At 39.9% G+C, this 24,236-nt stretch overlaps 1 protein-coding gene across 1 annotated transcript; it reads left to right on the top strand.

The window, feature by feature from the left end:
• The first annotated feature begins 712 nt into the window (after positions 1-712).
• Positions 713-23,606, top strand: LOC124263356. Its single transcript, XM_046697950.1, has 3 exons — positions 713-803; positions 21,361-23,087; positions 23,420-23,606. Exon 2 carries the CDS (start codon positions 21,361-21,363, stop codon positions 22,447-22,449), a length of 1,089 nt encoding a protein of 362 aa, XP_046553906.1. The 5' UTR covers positions 713-803; the 3' UTR covers positions 22,450-23,087; positions 23,420-23,606.
• The last annotated feature ends 630 nt before the right edge of the window (positions 23,607-24,236 follow it).

Genomic DNA, 24,236 nt, shown 5'->3' with positions numbered 1-24,236 from the left:
CACTCGGGAAATACGGTTCGCTCGGTTTTCGTACCGAAAATATTATCTTACACACCTTATGCATTTGCTGGAATGGCATTACAAATATTCCATGTAACTTAATTTCTAGATGACATCTTTCTTCATGTGGCTACCGTTTCTGACATTTCTGTGCCAAAGTACCATTGTCAACAACTCATGCTAATCTGATCGATGAACGAGTTCGTGTAAAGGCATCTTTCGTTTGGGTTCCAGAAGATTTCTTCTGGGAACTTTAATTTTTATTGTTAATTAACCGAACCGAAATGTACCGAACCGAGAGCTGTGTACCGCAATACGTACCGAAACGTGGCATGGGCGTACCGTTGCAACCCCATTTTTTGCATACCTTGAAGCATACATGTGTTCAACGGAGTGAATATAAACCGGCACTACAGCTTCTGTGTATATCAACAACACCACACAGCACACAAGCCCCCAGAATACAAATAAATTATTAATCTCTTGCTTTCACGCCCCTCGAAAGCAAATTCAACTCCATCGAGAAATGATGTAACAGATGTGGGACAGATCTTGCGTCGCCAGGTCTACCGATCTATGGCATAATAATACCTTCATTCTTTCCTCATCCCCTGCAGGTGTCGCATGATCGAACTCAATCGATGCTTCATTCTTGATTAGCAACTGAATCAGGCTGTCGTCAGCTCCGCCCACCTGAGCAAATTCTATCAAACTGTTCTTGCCCTTGCACCACGACTTGACTAGTTTGTTTACCCGGAATCTGTTGTTATCTGCCACCGATTACCACAAACAGAAGTTCTAAGGTAAGACCGATACTCTGCCGCGAAATACCCTGCGTGTTTGGCTATAAGTTCTTCGTCGTCAGTTTGTTGTTGCCAACCTCGCCATGTCGCCATGTTTAACTGGGATATATCGTAAGGTAGCAGTGCGAGTAAATACTGATAATGGTCACGATTGGCCATCCTCGATAATCTACAGGGTATAGGTTCTGATAAATCTTCACAAGTATAGTGGAGATTTGTCGTAACGTCTGCCCTGGAGATTATCGAGGATTAGTAGACAGCAGCATTTGTTGATTTTGAGTGTACTTTCAGAATTTGTTTAAGAACTTGAGATGAATACGTCCAATGTCAGTAGCGAATGTTGTTCCCCATCCATAGTTCATGGTGCTTGAGAGTGCGAAGAGTAACAGGCTTGGTCAAGTGCATCCGCTGCACATATGCAGCTTGGAATGTGTTGGGGTGAGATGTGTTTTTCTATTGAAGGGGAACACAAGCACTTGATTTTCCACTACTATTCGCAAATGAGATCAGATAAGCAATCAGTATGAGTCAGGATAGGTGTTTGCACTTAATCAACTGATATTTACCATTAAACAATAAAACCAATTAAGTATGATTTGTACCGGAAAATATGACTGCTCCCTTGTGAAAGAAAGTCTGAAGTATTTCCCACACTCCGGTACAGCGATGACTTAACATAACGTCACTGCCACAGGCTAATTTGCATATCACGTGACCGGACTTTTCTCTTGTTTGTAATCAAACGCGCATATTCATAATAAGAAGAGACTGAACTCACGAAAGCTTTCCGGCGTTCTTTTCATATTGTTTTACATTGTTACATATATATTCTTCCACAACTGCGACAGTAAGGTATTTGACAGTACATATTTAGATATCAAACTGGCTGCATCGTTTGCTCGTCGGCTTCGATGACAGCACGTGGAGCCGTACAAGCTATGTAAGCAAAGGATCGCTACGCAAATCGAAATAGTGTTACATGTGTTTGGATATTTTCTCAGTGAAACTAATTCATTCTATTAAAGATGTTTAGTTAGATGTGTAGACTCGTCAAAAATAAAAGAGTAAAAGAAATCTGTACAATATATTGAATGGACGGTGCAAGATGTCACGAATCGTCACATTTTTCTGGCCTGTGGCAGAGGTACTATGCTGGCTTGCCGCATGGAACTCTAGGTAGGAGAGTGCCTTGAGCCATGAAGTTGGGGAATAATCACATAGATTTTGATTGTTAAACATATGCAAGACTTTTTTGATTGTGCTGCATTTCTTTTGTCACCTATTATGCTCATTTTCAGTCATTTGTAATCAGATAAATATTTTCTCAAAGAGTTCGATAGTCGAAAAAGCTGTCGGCAAGCCGTCATTTTGGGAAGCGGGAGTGTTTATTGTTTCAAAATGTTTTGTATTATTCTAAAATTATGTATTGTTTGTCTTGTCATGAACCTGTAAATAACTATTTATGAAAATTATAGGTGTGTAATGAATGGCAATACTAAAGATGGAAGGGGAAACGCTGAAAATAGTATGTCATAGTGTATGTACTGCGCTTGCTGACAAAATATAAAATTTGAGGTGCCTCCATATCTGAAAGTATTTCAGATATGTTTTTTTATATGATGACCGATTTTGGTGCTTTTATCATCAAATGCACAATTCTTATGAAAAATTGATCTTAGCCGCTCCACTATGAGTACTTGACGTGAAGTCCCCTTTCCGAGTGTTAGCAAACAGAACCTTCATTGCTTTTAACCCTTTACCGGCAAGTTACTTCAGACATATTTTAAAGTTCCGTTCGATGACATAACATTTCCAAGATAGTTAAATTCGTTAACGGTCTCCAGCTTTTCACCACCAATAGTCCATTAAATTTTAATATTGTTCTTCCTTTTTCAAATATCATGACCTTAGTTTTCTTCGCATTGATGGTTAGACCCCAATTTTTACTAAAAAAAATCCAAACTGTTTATGAGTTTTTGCAAAACCTCGGCCGAATGTGATAGAAGAGTCATATCGTCAGCAAAAAGGGTTAAAACAGATTTACGTAGTGAAGAATGATTCCCTCGTTGGTGTTTTCTTTAAGCCCCTGCTCCAGATCCTCCAGGAAGAAAGAGAATAATAACGGTGACATGCCTTCGCCTTGCTGTATCCCAGCTCCAACATTGATAACATCAGATAGTGTAGAACCTTTCTTAACACATGACTTCACCTCATTGTACATGGATTTTATTGACCATATTTTTAAGATTACATTTTATGGGTTTCTTTCTTATATTTTCATATTATTCATCTGATATGGGATAGCAAGGGAATGTAATCTTAACCAACTCATTGGGTGATTCACAAGAAAAAGGAAGAACGAAAAAAATTAAAGCGACATAAGGATCTAGGATTCGAATTCACTACCTCTGGGGGAACTAAGGACGTCCCAAAAGCACTAGGCCATCTCTGGGTATTCGAATTTCACTACCTGTGGAGGAATTAAGGACGCCCCCAAAGTACTAGGCCATCCATAAGGATTCAATTTCACTACCTCTGGGGGGACTATGGACGCCCCAAACCACTAAGACACCCCTAGAACCTTCTGTAATGAGCTCGTATCAGGAGATAAATGTTACGTGTCCCATGCGTGCTGGAGTATTCGATGTCCGAAGATTGTACTCGGAACGCCACGCTTGGGACTAAGATTAAGTTACTTCTAACGCAATATAGACAAGGATTCTCAACAAAATCGTCCTTGTACATGCGTTTAATATAATGAAGAGTTCCTTCAATAAAGGAGACCCGTGAAGGTCCGGGTTAGAATTGCTCTTCAGTAACCCATGCTATTCGTAAGAGGCGACTAACGGGACCAGGTGGTCAGGCTTGCTGACTGGGTTGACAGATGTCATCGTATCCCAATTGCGTAGATCGATGTTCATGATGTTGATCCCTGGATTGTCTGGTCCAGACTCGATTATTTACAGGCCGGAATATTGCTGAATGCGGCGTAAAATTAAACTCACTCACTCACAATAAAGGAAGTCATCGAGGGATACTATCGCGTTGGAAGGCCTAAAATAACACGTGAGCTACCTACGTCACAGTGGGATATCCCTTCAGCAGACGACACCGGTGCTATGGGTACGAGTGAAGAGATACCTCATAACGCTATAATTAGCACGCCTCGTTCGGGACTTTAAATGAACACATGATGTGTACCCTAACATCTGAGCACTATCAAATCACTTGGACAAATCTCAAGATCTAGGATGATGCCACAATCAGCATCAGCAGTGCACTGACGGGAGAACGGGTTCACTCGTCGTCAATGACGCCCAGGGACACAGTTGACAGTGTTGACTGTGAAGACAGGCGATGGATAGAATAATATAATGACATAGCTATCCTTCTGATTCCAGTCTGTCATTCAATACCCGCCCTTAGATGATGGTAATTTTATCGAGACGTTTGAATACCATAGTGCGCTGGTGCATGGTCTGTTCGTCAATGGAGCGGTGGGGTAGCCCAGTGGTCAAGGCGTTCGCTCGTCACGCCGAAGGATCTGGTTCGATTCCCCGCATGGGTACAATCTGTGAAGCCTATATCTGGTATCATCCGCCGTGACATTGTTGGAATATTGCTAAAAGCGGCTTAAAACCCAGCTCACTCACGCTCTCGCTGTTCGTCTAAGGAATAGGAGCGTCTCTCGCTTAGAAACAGCGTTAGGAAGACATATAGGTGTAAAGGCCTAACCCTATTATTATTCTATATAGTAATAGGGTTAGGTCTATACACCTATATGTCTTTCTAACGCTGTTTCTAAGCGAGACACTCCCTTATGGTCTAAGGCGCCGCCGCAAGTCGCTGTGCGGAGTTGCGACCCATAGGTACGCTAGAAAACTGATTCCGGTTTCGCCCCGATACCGTTTCCAGGTTTGTCAACACCATACCCGTATACAATGTTGTAAAATGTGTGATACATCGCCGTGATACATCGTGAGTAGACCCGTGGATATCCGGCTTAGAATTGGTCTTCAGTAACCTATGCTTGTCGTAAGAGGCGACTAACGGGCTCGGGTGGTCAGGCTCGCTGACTTGGTTGACACATGTCATCGTATCGCAAATGCGTAGATCACTCGATTATTTACAGGCCGCCGCCATATAGCTGGAATAGTGCTGAGTGCGGCGTAAAACTACACTCACTCACATCGTGAATACTGTTAAACCCCGCTCCCTCATTCACTCATTATTACTGTTAAAACGGACACAACAACAAACACCACAGGTATTTAAGAATAGTTTATAACAAAAAGTATGTATTATATATTTAAAAAATAATACGGCTATGGTGACCCTGGTGAATGGAGAATGGAGAGTCGATAGCTTGTGTTGGCTCTAGGAGGATTAATTCGTTGGTGAGCCCCCCTGTATACAATAACACTATACAGTAGCACGCAATAGCACTAAGCAACTCAGTAAGAAGCCAACCACGTATACACCTATCGATTGTAGTTTTGCATACCTTAAAACATGTGCTCAACGGAGTGAATATAAACCGGTATTACAGTTTCTGTGTATATCAACAACACCACACAAGCGTCAGGAATACAAATAAATTATTAATCTATTGCTGAAAGTCTTCCGATATAAGGTTCTTACGGAAAACTGGAAGGTGCCTCGCACACAATACTGCTGGTGAGGTATGTGTGTGATTCGTTCCTATATTGCTTAGCACGTGACGCACGTAGATCAATAAATAAGTAACATAAATAACCTCATTTCACGCCCCTCGACAGCAAAGTTAACTCCATCGAGAAATGACGTATTCAGACCGATTTGTATATACTCTAGGCCCAAACAAATCGTCGATATATCGCAGGAATCCTATTCGATCCAACTACAACACATATGTATAATGCCTCTAATCAAAAGTATATGTACCAAAATCTGTTTTTCTTGTCTGCAAAATCTAGCGATGGCTACAAAGGGCTCAGGGAACATAAATAAACATCGAGGGTACATCAACCCATGCCCCCCTCGTGACCAGTGAACAACTTATAATATACACCCTCCTTTAGCATCCTTAATAAAGCGTTTTATTTTTCAGAATTGATTCACACTTGAATCACTTATTAAAATTTTACCTGAACAAAAACACAAACATTTCATTCGGTCCAATACTAGTATTGCGTAACAAGATACGCACATGGATCAATAAGAACATACAAAACCCAATTTCACGCCCCAGTAAATTTAATTCCATCGAGATACGATGTATTCAGACCGATTTGTGTACCTACGTCCAAACAAATCGTCGAAATATCGATGGGATCCGATCGTCAACAAACATTTTTATGTTTCAAACGCAACAAACATATATAATACCTCTAATCAAAAGTATATATGCCAATGAGGGATTTCCACCCTTCTTTACACCCTCAATAAAGCGTTTCAATTTTCAGAATATATTCAGGCTTATGTCACTTATTTAAAATCTAACTTGAACAAAAACACACATATTTGTAATAAAACCTGTACCTTTTAACAGTGACGCTAATGTATAGCCAACACAGCATTGCATTGAACGAATCCATACCTGAATTCCTGTATCATAATGATCGCATCATTGGAAAGACAAGTTATCTTTATCCAAAAATACCCTGGGGATAGTGTCATGGTTTGGTTCAACTTGCGTCGCCAGGTCCACCGATCCATTGCATAATAATACCTTCATTCTATCCATCATTCATTCATACACTCAATCATTCACCCAACCATCCTCCCAGGAGTCTACCTAGTCAACTTGAAAACAGTTGTGTCATTCGATTTTGTTCTTTTCAATTAAATGTTTTAATAACTGTTTGAGCACGAGTTATTGATATGAATCTCCATATATTCTTAATGGTTAGATTGAACTGTCTCTTGAGATCATAGTAATTTCTTTATGACCTACTTCCATGTTATATAATACCATATTATTGATGTTTTTGTTACTATAATGTCAAGCAACATTCTCATGCCTAAGGGTGGTATTGATTTCTGGGATATAAATCGAAATCCTCGTGTCAGTAGAAGTTGAAGCTATGGGTTTATAGACGACTGGGGTAGTCTAATGGTTAAAGCTTTCGCTCGTCATGCTGAAAACCCGGGTTCGAATCCCCATATTTGTACAATGTGTGAAGTCCATTTCTGGTGTCCCCCAACGTGATTTTGCTGGAATATTGCCAAAACCATACTCACTCCTCACTCATTATTGGAGACAATCCCGTTTACACAGATATCCAAGAGCTATGATCCACAAGGGTGTATGTATTGTCCAATGTCTTAGATGTCGGTCTTATAATATAGGGGGCGGTGGGGTAGCCTAGTGGTTAAAGCGTTGGCTTGTCACGCCGAAGACCCGGGTTCGATTCCCCACGTGGGTACAATGTGTGGAACCCATTTCTGGTGTCCCCCGCCGTGATATTGCTGGAATATTGCTAAAACGGCGTAAAACGCAACTCACTCACTCACTCTTATGTTATACCTGCTGAACATGCCGGATTTCCAGATTAACAGGTGTCTAGTTGGATTGCAGCGAATACATGATTAGTGACTGAGTGAGTTTAGTTTTTCGCTGCACTCAACAATATTCCAGCTATATGGCGGCGGTCTGTAAATAATCGAGTGTGGGCCAGACAATTCAGTCAACAGTATGGGCATCGCTCTGCGCAACTGGGATACTGTTTTTGTCAAACAAGTCAACGAGCCTGACCACCCGATCCCGTTAGTCGCTTCTAACGACAAGCATGGGTCAATTCTAACCCGGATCTTCACTGGTCGAATACACGAATACATATATCGAATATTTTTCACTCTTGTGATATCATAGTATTTGCCTTAGGTTATTGTGCTTCTATATTACTTCCTTAGGTTGTTTGTCGATAATGATCTGTTGACACAAAATGGAAAAAAAACAACTTCGAGAGGGTGAAATATGTCTACATTTAATAAACTTAAATTACTACAATTTTTCCACAAAAGACATCCGTATTTCTCCTGAAATGTCACTGTCATGCTTTGGTCCCTTCACCGCATTTCTCATGAAATGTCATTGTTATGTTTTGGTCCCTCACTGTACCAGGATCCGCTGATTCTGGATGAAGTCATACTGATGGTTTTCCTGAAAACAAACACTTAATTGTCAGCTTCATTCTCCGCTTACACTCTGTAGTAATATCAACATCTGTCAATTCATTTATCTGTCGATCTTGTTATTGTTGTTTCTTTCTTCGGCACAAACAACTGTAACTGTTCCCGAGTTTAATGTATTCAGTCAATAACAGTTTATCACCAGTGATTCGGAATTTGTTTAATAAACCGAATTTCTTGTCCTGGAGGTTTTCACACTCACTCTCGTACCATGTGTTGGTTGCTCACCATAACACATACTACAGCAGCATCTTGGAATGTATCACGGGCCATATGCATAGTTCCGACTTCCGAGCCAAGCTCCGCCCACCTTGGTTACTGTTGCTACATCCCCCAAGCTTTGAGATGCCGAGCTGTCAAGATGGCTGTACACTGTCAGGCACCGTTTGCCTGTTGACAGTTCCCGACACAATATCTGTTGCATTCTTGCCAGATCATCCTACTTTGACGCAGAGATCGCAACAGACAGGCTTACACTATTTCTTCGCAGGGTTATATCCATGAGATACGAGTTTATAGCCGTGACAACACCTCTGACATTCATGCGCTGGCGGTCAATGTCGAAGAATCGGAGCCCGTCACTGTGTAGCTGTCGATGTTATCACCCAGGGCCCCGATTTTCGAAGCTCTCTTACCACTAAGATAGACGTAAGTGCCATACATTAACATTAACTTACGACTATCTTAGCGCTAAGAGAGCTTCGAAAATCGAGGCCCTGGTCGTTTAGAAATAAGTCCATATGTACGCTGTTTAAAGATAAACATACAATGTTCCTAAATGTTACTGAATCAGTTTCTTTCCATACGAATCTAGGAACACTGTTTCCACTCATGTCTACATCTGTGTTCTGCCTGTGCCGGTGTTGAGTGTAACACTCAGGGAAGTGAGGTGAGGTGAAATTGGGTTAAAGTCGTGCTTGAGAATATTTCGCTCATATGACGACGTGCATGCGTGTGTATTTATCATCCAAAACTGTGTTCCACAGTAGATATCGCTTGTGCGAGATCAGACGATATCTCCTAGGAGATATCGTTTTGACAGTAGATTTTGTACAATGCCCTGACAATGCTATGACGTCATGAACTTGTTGACGTCACAATGTTATGACATCGCTGCACTGCAAATCTAATGGCAGTACTGTGTTCAGAGATGTACATTTTTCATTGAATACTAATGAAGAGTGATTTTTGATGATAAATAAAATCTCACCCTCGTGTCTTCTGATATCAAATATATCAACACTCGTTGATAAAAGTAAAAATATCCTCGGCAAGCCTCGGGTATTTGTTACTTTATCAACTCGTGGTGATATATTTGATATCAAAAGACACTCGGGTGAGATTCTCTATGTGTATGTGCGGCTGCTTGTACTAGCCCAGACTTTAGCTGGTTTTATGGTGCTAGCCCACTGGGATACCATGCCGCAGTGAATCATGAATACCCCACTCAGACACATTATACTGACTCCGAGCCGACCAGTCCTTGATGTACCCATTAAAGCCGAGCGCCAGGCAGGGACCAACAAGTACCATTCTTTAACGTCTTTTGGGATGACGCGGTCGGGTTCGAACCCGCGACCTTCCGCTCTCCGGACGGACACTCTAACCACTACACCACGGGGGCGGTCGGAAGTGATGTGATTCACATCGATTGCACACAGCAAAGTTTAGGATTCTTTCAAACAATTTTGATGAACAAAGTTCATAATCGATTAGGCTTGTGCCGTTCTCTTTGAAACACGTAAATGCACCGCCTTTGAATCTACCGTTTGCATGTGAATTCATATGTGCAGCATTAATCAAGGGGCTCTCTGCCATAAGCATTAATCACATCTTCACATGACTGGCGTTGCATATTGAATTCATCCATTTCATAATCCATATCTTCAAGACTTGGTCTATAACGGTTGTTATCATCGATGATAAAATCATTGATGTTTCCTGTACGAGCACTGAAATATCCCGTTAAGATTATTCAACAATCTGGGGAGTCATACACCGCCTCCGAGAGAGAACGCTCTAGATAGTCAACACCTTTCCATGGCCCCATGTCGGTCAGTACAGAGGAGGTGCCGGGGTAAATATACATAGAGCCTTATATCATACGACGTGCAGAATACATTTATATAACAAATGAGCGAAGAATGAATACACACAGAAACACTCCCTCTATCATTAAACTCCCGGTAACTACAAAATACACGATAAGCTGGAAAGGCATTCAATGCTTGCTTTCTTATAATTATTCCAAATGTCAAGAAAATCTAGTATTCTATAGTTAATACAATATTATTTGGACAGAACAGAGCAGAGTTTATTTCGTATATTTTGGCCATGAGACCAATAGTACAGTGGTCGTAAAGTTCATTATTTAACAGACAACAGAGGCTTAATGGTTTACAGAGTTTCTAAATTTGAACACTTGTTCACAAAAAAGAGTGAGTTTAAATAACAATTCATCATTCTGTGTAGCAATTAGGGATATAAACTTCAACATTGATGGGTATGTGTAATAATATGCAGGTAAATATCTTACATAGGATTGATTACAGGATGGATATATAAGCATATCATGGTATTCGTCTTCCTCCCCTTCCATACAAAAATCGCACAAAGCGTCAATAAAATCACAATCCTTAGGTAATCTATTGATTTTAAAATCATTTGAGCATCTAAATTTTGTTCAAGCCCTTCTAAACTTTGATGGTTGAATTGAACTTAAATATTTTTCAGGTTGCAGGAGAGATTTGAAAGTGCTATACATTGTTCAATTAGACGAAGCAGAAATAGAAATAGACCAATTTTGAGTAAAAATGTCCCTCAATCTTAATTTAAAAGTATGAATGAATACTTCATAATTCCCAATTTCCTGCATTATCCAAGTACTGCCAAATCCATAACTGAAAAGAATGTATCTGTAAATTGATTTGTATCAACTTTAACTGAAGCCTTAACATTTGTATACATACTTTTAAGAAGTTTAAAGACATTGCCATGAATACACTTTTGTAAGCTAAGGTAAAGTAATTTTGTTCTATCCACCATATCAAAAGCCTTTTTAAAATCCACAAAAAAACAGTAAAATTTCCCACCTTTTTTCCTTATATACTTATGTGCTAGAGAGTGTAAAACAAATGCATTATCAATTGTTGAGTGTCCTTCTCTAAATCCAGATTGTACTTCAGAAATACAGTTTTGTAATTCTATCCAGAGTGAAAGTCTTGTATTGATTATGGATGTAAGCAGCTTGCCCATAATATCCAAAAGAGTTATCCCCCTATAGTTATTAGGGTCTGATCTGCTTCCTGTCTTGAAGATGGTGGTTATCAGACCATTGTTCCATACTTGTGGAAAATATCCAGTCTCTAGAATAGTGATAAACAGCACACACATATAGTATGACCAGAAATTATTGAGAATTTTAGGAATATGTTTAATTGGATTTCTAGTATAAACAACCTTGACCAGCTATCAAGTGCTTGGTTTCATTCAAGAGAGACAACTCCGTTAATCCTTTTTCATTAGTTTGTGAGTTATCCCCCTTTGTTTACTTGCTAGCAGACGACATTTTCAGTGATCCTCCGTATGGATGATTTACAGAAGAGGAACAAGGACATCAGATCAGCTAAAGTGATTTCAAGTATAACAGGCATCCCTTTGTCCACTGTTTATCGTGTTTTGAAAAATATTGCAGATGCCGATATGGCATTGATCACCAGGGTGGAGCAGGTAGGCCCAGAAAATTGACAGGAGGCGGCTTGGTATTCTTGTTTCTAAAAACAAACGAAGGAGTTTAGAAAACTTCAGGCTGGATATGATTGATAGAGGAACACTGGCTGTCTGTAAGGAGACAATTAGAACTGCATGCAATGGGTTGGCAGAAAAGTCGAGGAATTCCATCACCGATCATGAAACCTGAACAAAAGGAGCGAAGGTTGAACTGGTGCTTACAGCATAAAAATTTTAACTGGGACAATGTGATTTTCATATACATATTGGGGATGAGTTTTGGAGTCCAGAACCATTGCAAGAACTCAAAGTTCATCATTCTGAATTATTTGAAGGCGACGTTTTTATGATTCCCCTTACAGAATTTTAATTGTTTTGGTAACGTATCATGACAAAACATTTGAATTTTTAAATGATCACAGTTTTGTACATCTGGAGAAATTCATTACTGTTACTGTGTATGATTAAATGAGTCTTCTGATCTCAATTAATTGTCTGTTTGATAAAGATCTGTGGAATCATTTACATATCTGGTGATAAGAGCACTGAATGTTCTGGTAACGTAGATTACGATTTCTGAATTTAGAGCAATTAAATCAAGTAAAGTTAAACTTAAATGTTGTACCTCTTCAAGCAAGATATATTAGTTGTTGTTCATTGTTTTGGCCGATCCTTACTCTGAAACTTCGTCAAACAATTCACCTAATACATGGTTTCATTTGGCAACGTTGATTGCACAATAAAGTAGCCTAAATTACATGCTGATGATTCATGCCAAAGGCTTCCATCAGGCTGGATCAATCTATGTTTTCACCAAGAGACTCATCTCAGAACTCCAGGTTGACATAGGATCCGTTTCATGTATATTTATCATTGGACTGACAGCCCGTCTTCGCAATATAGGAATAAGAGCATGTTCCATGTGGTATCAGATCATCAGAACCTCCTTGGCGTCCCAGCGATCTGGAATTACTTTGAGGCCGGATACGGAAAGGGGTCACCCGATGGTATCGGTGGGACGTCAAAGAGGATGGGAGATCTATCTGTCCGTCAAGGTAAGGTGGTAATTCAGGATGCTTCTGATTACGTCGCATGGGCCTCCAACTATCATACGAGTGCAAGTTATGTCTTCCTGAAAGCTGATGACATTGTTCCGATATCAGTAGAACTTCAGGGTCTCATAAAGTCTGTTAAGCCCATAAAAAGGAACAATGACTTAGATGTTGGTGTATTTCCCGGAGTTATCTTTTCTACAACAACATCATGTCATTGTATGCTGTGCTTGGATGGTAAGTATCTCGCAGACTGGACAAGGCATGACCTCCACGAATCCATAAATGATGTAGAAGAAGCTGAGGTACCGCCACAGATGTTACCCTTGAAGAGTCTCGATCAGATCTGCCTCAAATCCAACTGCCGATCCTAACACATGAACGGAGACGCCCCCTTACAGTCAGGTGTCCCTGTGCGACCCTAACTAGGACCCCTAATCTACACGGACGGAAAAGTGTACTTGACGTTAGGGCCTACCGTTAGTTGAAATTATATATGCAACAATATTTTGAATCGTTTAGCTGTTCATGACTGGTGCTATATTATTGGATGTTTGTGCTATTCACATGGATAGTTTCCACGTGACATATTGCTTATTACTTTACCATATCATTTTTGAAAGATTGGTCTCTAGTTTGCCAGTGAAGAATGTGAATCAGTAGTTGTGATCAAAATGTCATACGCCACTAAAGTATAAACGTCACCTTTATAGCATTATGTACTTCTCACATCCACAGGACACCGAATGTCTTCTCAAACGACTTTATTGACGACCATACACAACGCACGCCACAGTCCGAGGCAGTGATGAATTAGCAGGGAACTCTGGTTAGGAGAGTGAACGCACGCCGCTCGAGAGGAGGAGGCGGTCACTCTTACAAGGGTGAACTAACAGACGTAACTCTATACGTCACGACAGTTCGATAAAGGGACGTAACTCTGTATGTCTTAACATTAATAATACTATATAGAGCTAATGCACTGGCGATACAACTCAAATCGGAAGGAGTATATTTCGAGAAAGTTACACAATGAAAGCTTAAGTTTATTGCAAAAGTTGGCCAAAGGTTTGAGTGTTTGTATTTGATCTTAAAGGGCAAGTTTATACGAAAATTAACCTTTTTTGTCTTGCACTTTTTCTGCCTAAAACGTGTTTGTCAAGCAGTCTCATAGCCAATACAGTACAGATATCATAAGTAACTAAATTACATCTTGCATTATATCGATTCATATTTTGCACATTTACCGAGAGTTCTATGTACACAATAAACATACCATGGCTTATGTCCATTGCAAGTGACGTCACTGGTGCCCAACTTATGAACGAATGATGTCATTATACTCGATGTGACCCATTTCACATGATGCAGGTTCTTGTGACTCGATACGCAAGCTACCGTTTTAACCGTCTTGTTGCCTGGCCGTCAGCTGGCTTTGTGTACCGGTCAGTTCCACACTGTAATGTAAATTTTACGAAAAGTGTTACCACGTAACCAAATTGTCGGTCGCCTTCCAACAGTATCTTCTTTCAGCAAAACTGAAACGTATATGCACTACATCCAGCTAGCCATCGGTGAATGTGCCGGCATTCAAAGTTTGCTATTTAATTTCTGCATAAATCGTACAATTTATATCACTCCCCTTCAACCCTCACTTTGATGTCGAAACCATATCAAAATATACTCTCCCAAAAAAGAAACGCATCATGAAAATATCAATTTCATGTAGCAATGAATGAAAACGTGATTCGTTTATGTTTTGAAATATCACAACAAAACGCACCATCCTTAAAATACTCGTATTTAACAGCATGATTTTCAATTTCGGCGTGTAGTGTCACAGAATACCCAATTCACATGCAATGCACGTGAAAGTTGGGGATCAGATAGTTTCAATGATGGGTATAAAGAGAGGATCGTTGTCTGTCGATTATTCACTGTATTTGGAATATTGTTGACGAACGCAAAATGCCACGTCTAAGTGAAGCCAACCGTCATATCGCCATTGGTTTGCTTGAAGCTGGCCAGTCTGCCAAAGCACCATTTCACGTCTCTGGGAGAGATATCGCCGGCAGAATGCAGTAGCAGATGCCCCTCGTAGTGGGCGACCTCGAGCGACCACTGCGGCGCAGGATCGCTACATCCGGGTACGTCACCTGCGTCATCGAACAGCTACGGCGACCAGTACCGCTCGACAAACACCCGGATTGAGGAGGCTTTCTGCACCGACCGTCAGGAACAGGTTGAGAGAGGCTGGTTTACGTGCCAGAAGACCTTATTTTGGACCTGTGCTTCGACAACAACATCGCCGACATCGAGTTCAAAGGTGCACCAACGTTCAGGCCTGGAACCTACCGAATTGGCGTAGAATCTGGTTCACTGATGAATCACGATTGCTATTGGAACGACGCGATGGAAGAATGCGGGTGTACAGACGTCGACGTGAACGTTTCGCCGACGCTTGCGTTCCCCAGGTGGACAGATTCGGCCGGGGAGTGTTATGATGTGGGGAGAGATCACCTGCCGTAGGAGAAGTGATTTGGTGATGATTCAGGGCAACCTGACAGCTCAACGGTACCGTGACGAAATCCTACGCCCACACCTCCTTCCAATCATTGATCGCCAGAGGGAGTTGTTTCAACAAGACAATGCCAGGTCCCACACAGCACGTCACACTAGAGACTTCCTCCAGAATCACAACATGAATGTGCTCCCCTGGCCCTCAAGATCACCGGACTTAAACCCAATCGAACATATGTGGCATGCCCTGGACAGACGGGTGCGACTCCGTAACCCTCAGCCTCAGACACTTCAGCAACTCGCACAGGCACTACAGGCAGAGTGGGCTGCGATTGGGCAACACGAGATTCTGAGACTTATTCGTTCGATGCCGAGGCGATGCCGTGCAGTTCTGGATGCCCACGGTGGTCACACGTGGTATTGACTTCAGCGCCACCACACGTCTCCATGTGACACTAAAACTGACTTTCCTCGATTTGGTGCCAAAGACGGATAAGTCTGCATTCCCAGTGTGCAATTTCGCTATATTTCATTGACTCATAAAGCCTACAAGATGTTTCAAAATATACATAAAAATACAGAAATTCCTATATGCGTTTCTTTTTTGGGAGAGTATACATTCCGAAGATAAATGCACTTTGCAGTTTTGAATTTGGTTTGGAATTCTCTTTTCTATGATAGCATACGTTCATTGTAGGAGGGAAAATTTACTGAAAATTACTTACTTCATAAATCTCGCCAGTTTTGACATATTACTAAATCACCATTCACGGCGTTTTGCCTACCTTCCGAACAAGTGGCTATTATCGAACAAAATTCCATTTCGGTATGTTTTTCTCAACTTGCTGGACGTGATAGCTTTTTCTGACGGTGTAGCTTCAGAACTTTGAAATATGAATCGAAACAAGAAAAAAAAGACAAAAAAATAAATCTATTACTCAAATTTCAGTTACCTAAGTCAATGCTAGCCGATGCTAAAAGTCCCCCAAAAGGCCAAATGTTTGTTAGTCTTAAATAACCGTGTATGCTTGGTCCTATAAGACCGTGAATATCATATTTGTAAACAACAACAGTTCGGTTGTTATCACTACTGTCCATGTTGAAATAAGTGATTTCATGAGAAATTACCCCTTCAACCTCAAAAAGAACATACATTCAGGTCAGTTATACGATCGATCAAGTAATAAAGACTCCAGATCTGCAATTTGTGCAGAACACTGGCGATATGAGGAAAGTGTTGCTATTTAGTTATCTTTTAAACCCAAATATACGAATCTTTAAAACACTTGCGATCAATCGAAAAATCTTATTTGCACCAATATTAGTGTTTATTTTTTGAAAAGTTAACCAATTTTGTCTTTAAACAAAAGATCGATCGAATTATTGTCTGTAATGTAATAATACATATTTCATCATATATTTACATGCAAGAAACTTATCTTCTTTCCAATGCAATTGTTATATGTCACAAGATACAGAGGAAGTACACATCTGCTTTTTATGCCGGAGAAGTATTCGATTATCAGGGTTATCCTGATCAGACTGTAAATGACCAGTCAAACAACAGTTGTATTTAAACTAATCTTACCGTGGCTTATTTTGAATTTGGGGTCGTATGTTACAAGCTACATGCTTGTTAGAATTTCAGAATTGACGTCAATCGCTCTTTACAAATGCTATCGATCAAGGAACTCTATCCTCTTTCCTCGTTCCTGAACTTTTCATTATTTGCAAATTTCAGTAACAGGAATGAGGAAAGAGTTATCAAACATCACCCTTCTGTACACGATTGAAAACATACGATAATGCGTCGAAGCAATGACACTTCGCGGTCAGCACTAAATTTGTATGGCACATCGTTTGTTTGGAATAAGCCGACATGGCTGTTCGAAATAGCCCGACAAGGGTGTTCAGACAAGTCGACAAGAGTTGAAAACCAATTATGAAAATTTGATGATATGAAATATCGATTAGCCAAAGGAATGGGTGGACAGGACTTACTTGCCTTTCATGTGTACGCGATTCCCACCGATAGGTTCTTTGTTAGTATTGCATATTGCTCCATATTATAAAACACAACAGGATTTAGGCAGGATATGGTGTTAGCTGTTCGGTAATACCCGATACCGCACTATGTCTTAATTTAAATGTCGAATTTTACTGGGAGTATTGAATTTGAAAAAAAACAAAATGTTTCATTGTGATCACCGGTATTTTTGCTGTTGGTGTTTGATCGAATCACCAATGGTCGTTCTGAAACATCGTTGATGAACCGAGAATCGCTGAGAATGTTTTGGAACCAAGAATCGCTGGTAATATTTTGGAAAGCAAGACTTTTCAGCCATACATATTGCAGAGTGTACACAAAATACGTCACACGTATGTCGGTTATGTTTCGCCCATTACACCACCACTATAATTCAATATCAGTTTCCTTACACGAATGCCTGAATTCCTCATACAATAGAATCCTATCTTCGGTCACGTGAGTTTTTTTCGTTGAAATCAGACGTCATTCGAGCGCGTGGATTTGTGGGCGTTTCGCCTGTTCCTGTCAACACAACAAGTTTGTTGTTTTCCAGGTCGTACGTATACAGGCGATCGGCAATAATCAACTTGTCAAATCGTAGATACGCACGTTCATCCTTATCCGCATCCATCATCGCCGGCTTCAGTTTTCTTCAGTCTTCACTGATCTACATATCTGGTGCCCTTAAGATTCTTAGCTGATGTGAGTATGTTTAGTCGATCGTGATGAGAGCAACTACCGCTTTCCCGTTGATTATTCTGTGAAACACCAAGCTCGAAGTCGTTTTTCATGATGTCAATTCAAGCTTAAAGCTTGTGGTCCAGATAATTTGTGTGAAATTGTATTGAAAGAATGCAAAGAATAATTAGCTGTCATATTCCAAAAGATATTTCAAAATTCAATAAGTACACCAAAGGTTCCCATCCTTTGGAAAACATCAAAGATTGTCCCAGTTCCTAAAATGCAAAACCATCGGTTAATAATGACTTTAGACCTCTTGCATTGACTCAATTGCCATAAAATGTTAAGAACGTTTGATTGAAAATGTATTATTAAATCAAATGAATGCACTATTAGATCCATTGCAATTGCATTCAGAGCAAGCCGAGGAGTAGAAGATGCTACGATTACACTTTCGAACAGTATTTACCAATAATGCCCATGAAAGAAGTGTTTATCAACGTTTAGTAAATTATGGTTAATCTGTATGGATATTATCTGTTGACTTCAGCTCGGCATTTAACACCAATCAACCTCGTGTATTATTTAAGAAGCTCCTGGACTTGAATGTCAATTAAGATTTGAGTAGATGGGTTAATTCCTGTCTGGTCAACAGACCGCAGTTTCTTTGTGTAAATGGTACTGATTCATCAAGTGTGTGTACAGCCACAGGTGTGCGACAAGGCTGCGTAATTTCACCCATATTGTTCATACTCTATACAAATGATTGTAGATACAACACTGACACAGCCTTTACTGTTAAATTTGCTGATAATGCCGCATTGGTTGGACGTATTAATGAATCTGAAGTGTGTTATTGGAATGAAGTCAATAACTTCGTCGAATGGTGTACATGTAGTTCAAAGTTTCTATTTTGGAATGTGAACAAAACAAAGAAAATGATCATTGCTTTCAGAAGAGATAAGCTAGTTAACTCACCAGTAAGCACAGGTGGAGAGGCTATTGAAGTAGTTGAGGAATATAAATATCCCGGTACCATGTTAGACTCTAAAATGCCTAAGGCTACATTAGATCTTCTCTGTGAAGAACTTCACCCCTTTCTGCATAAAGACTCAACTCCAGTGAAGGAGCGCCTGGATGTTAACCACAAAGTTGCCATAGTTGTATACTGGCTAACAGACTATAGAACAATCAGTAATTTGTTTGGAGTATCAAAAGCAACTGTATAGATTTGTGTCAAAGATGTGTGCACCACGTTGGTGGAGCATCTCCTGCCCATGTATGTGAAGTTTCCAGGACGTGATGACTTAAAAACTACTGGACATTTCCAAATTGTCCTGAATCTATAGATGGCACTCATATCTCTGTTATTGGTCCAAAAGAAGCTCATGGCGACGGGGGATGGTATTCCATTATTTTGCAAGGTGTATGTGACTACAGGTAGCTGTTCACAGATATCACACTTGATTGGCCTGGTCAGGTGCATGATGCTCGAGTGTTTGGAAGCGCAGAAGATTTCTATCGAAGTGAAACAAGGAATCCGTTACCAGAATGGAATAAGAGTGTTGTAGTTACATGAACACATTTACATAGGGTGCAAATTTACATATAAACACAAAAACAAATTTGCTCCTACTGTAGATTTGCACACGTGAGTATAAATATGCTAACGTGTGTAACTTTACTCACGTATGCAAACATGTCCGTGTCAAAAATATTCTTGATACTTCCTAAAATATAACTGGATTTCCTTTCCATTTTTGAGTAGAGTACTGCTTAACCATTTTACCGTTTTGGGGAATCAAACACAGTACACCTTCCTTCATATGTAGGCTATTTTTGAGAAATTAGCTGAATATTAAACGAACAAATAGTCTACTATTGAAACGATGGCAGATGCAAAAATATTTTGAATGAAATGGGACCTGCGTACCCTCTCAAGTGGAAGGTGTAAATATGAAATTTAATCAGTGATAAGGAAATATCAAATGTACATGCCAGAAATAACACTAACAGCGGAATAGATGTATATAAACTAGTGTCCAAAAGAAACGCCACCAAAATAAAAATTGTTGTAAATTTTCAAAATAATTGTCAATCTGTTCTATAATAGCTAAAAAGCATCTCTCGAACACAACATGCCTATTCCTAGTGAACACTTGCACTTGCATTTCGTATTTAGTGGGAAAAAAACCTGAATTTACAGGCGTAAAATGGAAATTGTGCACAAAGTTACTCGTATCAAAATAGGGTATAAAAGCTGACCAGGTGTATTCCCTTTCATCATGTAAATTGATTGACAAGTAGGAATATGCCTCGTTAAACAGCAGAGCGAGGGAGGGAGCAATCGGTATGCTGCAGACGGGAGCAACGTCAGACTAAGAGCATGTGGATAGGACCATGGGATGCTGCAAATGCACCATCGCCAGACTTGGTATACGTCTACGAAAGACTGGCAGTACTGTAGTCAGGCCAAGGAGTGTTAGACCGAAGGTCACTATCCAACAAGAAGACCGGTATTTACGGATGTTTCACCTGAGGAACCAATACGTAAGTGTGACGTCATCAAGCATCAACAGCCTTGGACATCCAGTCGCCAGACGACTCCGCCATCATGGTCTCCGTGCCTATCGACCTTTTCAAGGGCATAACGTTGACGTGCCAACGACGACGTGCCATATTGAGATGGACCAGGACTGTGGCACACTGGCAACAGCGAAACTGGCGAAGAGTTCTCTTTCGTGACGAAAGCAGGTTCTAGCTCTTCAAGTCTGACGGACGAGGTCGCCCAATTTGTGTCCGATTGAGCACCTTTGGGACCAACTGGGACGTCGTATTCGGAAATGCCAAAATCAGCCATTGACGAGGAACGCTTTGGCAGTTGCTCTGCAAGAGGAATGGCGTCGGATCCCTAATCAAGACGTCAGAAGACTCACCTACTCAGTTCGACGCCGGGTTCGGGCCTGCGTCACTGCTAGGGGTGGCCACATCCGGTATTGAACAATATGTGCTGCCTAGAAAGTTGTAAAAGCTAACAGTCCATTCTGCATTGGTGAACAAATACTGGACAATGCACCCCAATGTCTTTCATGTGCCATTAGATCATGAGCTGCGTCGCTTTTCTACTTGTTATCTAGTAAATACTGTTGCTGATGATTGCTTTTTACAATAAAACATTTCATGTTACCATAATTTGGTTTTGGTTTATTTTAGACCAGAAATATATTTGGTGGCGTTTCTTTTTGGACGCCAGTTTATTAATCAGTGTAACATTAATACTGCATCGTGCTGGTTTTTTCTGCTACTTGGAAGAACATAGCAATCACTTAGAATTCACCATCTTTATTGACAATGATGTTTTTACTTCCTTCAGATGGATCCTCGCTGGAATTTAATTGACTTTGAAGCCACAGACCCACCCCCATGGATGAAGGAAAGTGGTGCTAGTCAAGATCGTGCTCCGCCAGTCCGTGACATGATTAAGAATATCAGAGCCTTTCAACAACAGTGGCAAGAGCTGACAGAACAGGAACAGCAGAAAAGAAAAATGGTGTTTGTTCCCATTTTTATACATCATATATGCGTTGAGGAAGACCTAGGTCTTCAGACAAAATCAGAAACAATTTCTGTTTTTCACAGTATGCAAAATGATTTAAGGAAATTTAAAAAGAAACCAGATGAAGAAAATATAGAGGAACGCAAGGTTTCTAAATCAAATTCTATGAATAAACAGGAGATAGAAACAACCAATTTGATCAAAGCATGGTTACATTTGTGGCAGTGTCTGGATCCTAAATCACCAGGCAGTGATTCACTGGATGGACTGATTGACATTGACGTCTGTATCACTAAAACACATAAGATTATAATGAATGATTTAGTGAACAAGGCAAACAAGACTCCAGCTGGATGCTTTAGCACTGAGACACGGTACACCACATACAAAGGGGAAGAACACCACTATCCTAAATTTGAGACTCCTGAGGATGCATGGAAGGCAGTACAAATTATTTGTGACCGGTACAATGCTTTAATAGATCGAATACAACAGTTGGACGATTCTTGTGACAAGATGTATAAAATGTTTAAGTGTGCTGCATGGCTGTTGTTTAATCTAGTGTCTCTGCATCCATTTAGTGATGGTAATGGCCGCCTGTGTCGTCTGCTCTGCAGTTATGCATTAGGTGTTGCTACACCCTTTCCGAGTCCTGTATACAACGTGTACAGCCCATCGGAGAAAAGCGATTACATAGACGGTATTGTCAGTGCACGGAAAAGAAATCCGCAGTATCCCAAGGAACTGACAACATTGATAATAGAGTCAAATTGGTTTGCATGGAAGGCTATTTTGTCTTCTGACTGTAAAGATGCTGACCATGAGGATGAACCACTTGCTAAACGTACGGCATGTGAAGATGAGCCAATACCTGCAGGTATTGAATGCGAACAAGATTCCCTATAAGAACAAGTATATATGGACACTGATTCAAATAACCTCTCAAGACTGTGATCTTTCTGGTTGCACTCGATGGTTGAGAAGTTGCTACAAACTGCAGTGCAGAGTTGTGTATCTGTGTCGAGCCAGAATCCGGTGATGGATTGTTCGGTTTTCAGATTTGTTTTCTGTTTGTGACCCTGGGCCTTTGAGCTCAATAATGCGCTTCATATTGAGTAAATTTTGCTGTAGGAGTTATGGCAGCGTACTAGTCTGAAAAAAAATGTAACCCACGCTGTCATTTTTTGCTGTTTGTGATGCTGTTTTCAGATTAAATTATTTGTGGCCATAATAAGAAGGTTAAACGATATTAGCTTAACCTGACTTGACAGAGTTTTATAGTCAGTTTGACTTTTATTATTACCTGAAACTTATTGCTGAAGGGTAGTGTTTCAGGATTGTGGTGTAGTGTAATATACTTGTTACAATATAATTGCAAAGACATTTATATTCGAAGTTGATCAATTGAAAATGTATGTAATGTTTTAAACTCTAAATATCCTGGTTATACAACCTTTATCGATACGTAATGAGTTGTTATGAAATGTGATTATATGTTATTGCCACAGACTATTCTGATATTATATATTATATTAGCGCCTTAGGTTATTGTGATTCTATATTATTGCCTTAGGCGATTGTGATATCAGAGATTATTGCCTTATGGTATTGTGATTCTATACGATTGCCTTTGGTTATTATGATATCATATTATTGCCTTCGGCAATTGTGATTCTGTACTCATGGAAACGAATAAGGGAACACCTGAAAGTACAAGTGTTCCTGTATTCTTTTCAACCACAGTGCATTACAAAGGTTGTGAAGAAACCTGGAAAAGAATAAAGGAACACTTGTTTTTTTTCACATGTGCCCTTATTCGTTTCCAAGAGCATATATTAGTGCCTTTGGCAATTGTGATTCTATATCAGTGCCTTAGGTTATTGTGATATCATATTATTGCCTTAGGTTATTATGATTCTATACGATTGCCTTTGGCTATTGTGATATCATATTAATACCTTAGACTATTGTGATTCTATATTGTTGCCTTTCGTTATTGTGATTCTATATTATTGCCTTTAGCAGTGGTGTTTCTGTATTATTGCTATAGGTTATTAAGATTATATATTATATAGGCTGTTCTGATTCTAATTGTTGCCTTTGGCAGTTGTGAGTCCATATCATTGCCTTTGGCAAATGTGTTCCGATATTAGTGCCTTAGGTTATTGTGATTCTATATTATTGCCTTTGGCTATTTCTGACAATGTTATTGACTTAGGCTATTGTGATTCTATATTATTGCCTTTGGCTATTGTGACTATGTTATTGCCTTAGGCTATTGTGATTCTATATTATTGCCTTTGGCTATTGTGCCAATGTTATTGACTTAGTCACAATAGTCAAAGGCAATAATATAGAATCACAATAGCCTAAGTCAATAACATAGTCACAATAGCCAAAGGTAATAATATAGAATCACAATAGCCTATGTTATTGACTTAGGCTATTGTGACAATGTTATTTGCTTAGGCTATTGTGATTCTATACGATTGCCTTTGGCTATTGTGATATCATATTAATACCTTAGACTATTGTGATTCTATATTGTTGCCTTTCGTTATTGTGATTCTATATTATTGCCTTTAGCAGTGGTGTTTCTGTATTATTGCTATAGGTTATTAAGATTATATATTATTGTCTTAGGCTGCTCTGATTCTAATTGTTGCCTTTGGCAGTTGTGAGTCCATATCATT

This window comes from Haliotis rubra, unplaced genomic scaffold (assembly GCF_003918875.1).
Source record: "Haliotis rubra isolate DU_JTF1 unplaced genomic scaffold, ASM391887v1 Scf88, whole genome shotgun sequence".
Taxonomy (NCBI): Eukaryota; Metazoa; Mollusca; class Gastropoda; order Lepetellida; family Haliotidae; genus Haliotis; species Haliotis rubra.
The sequence above is the reverse complement of the archived record's forward strand: the minus strand, read 5'-3'. Positions and strand labels throughout refer to the sequence as shown.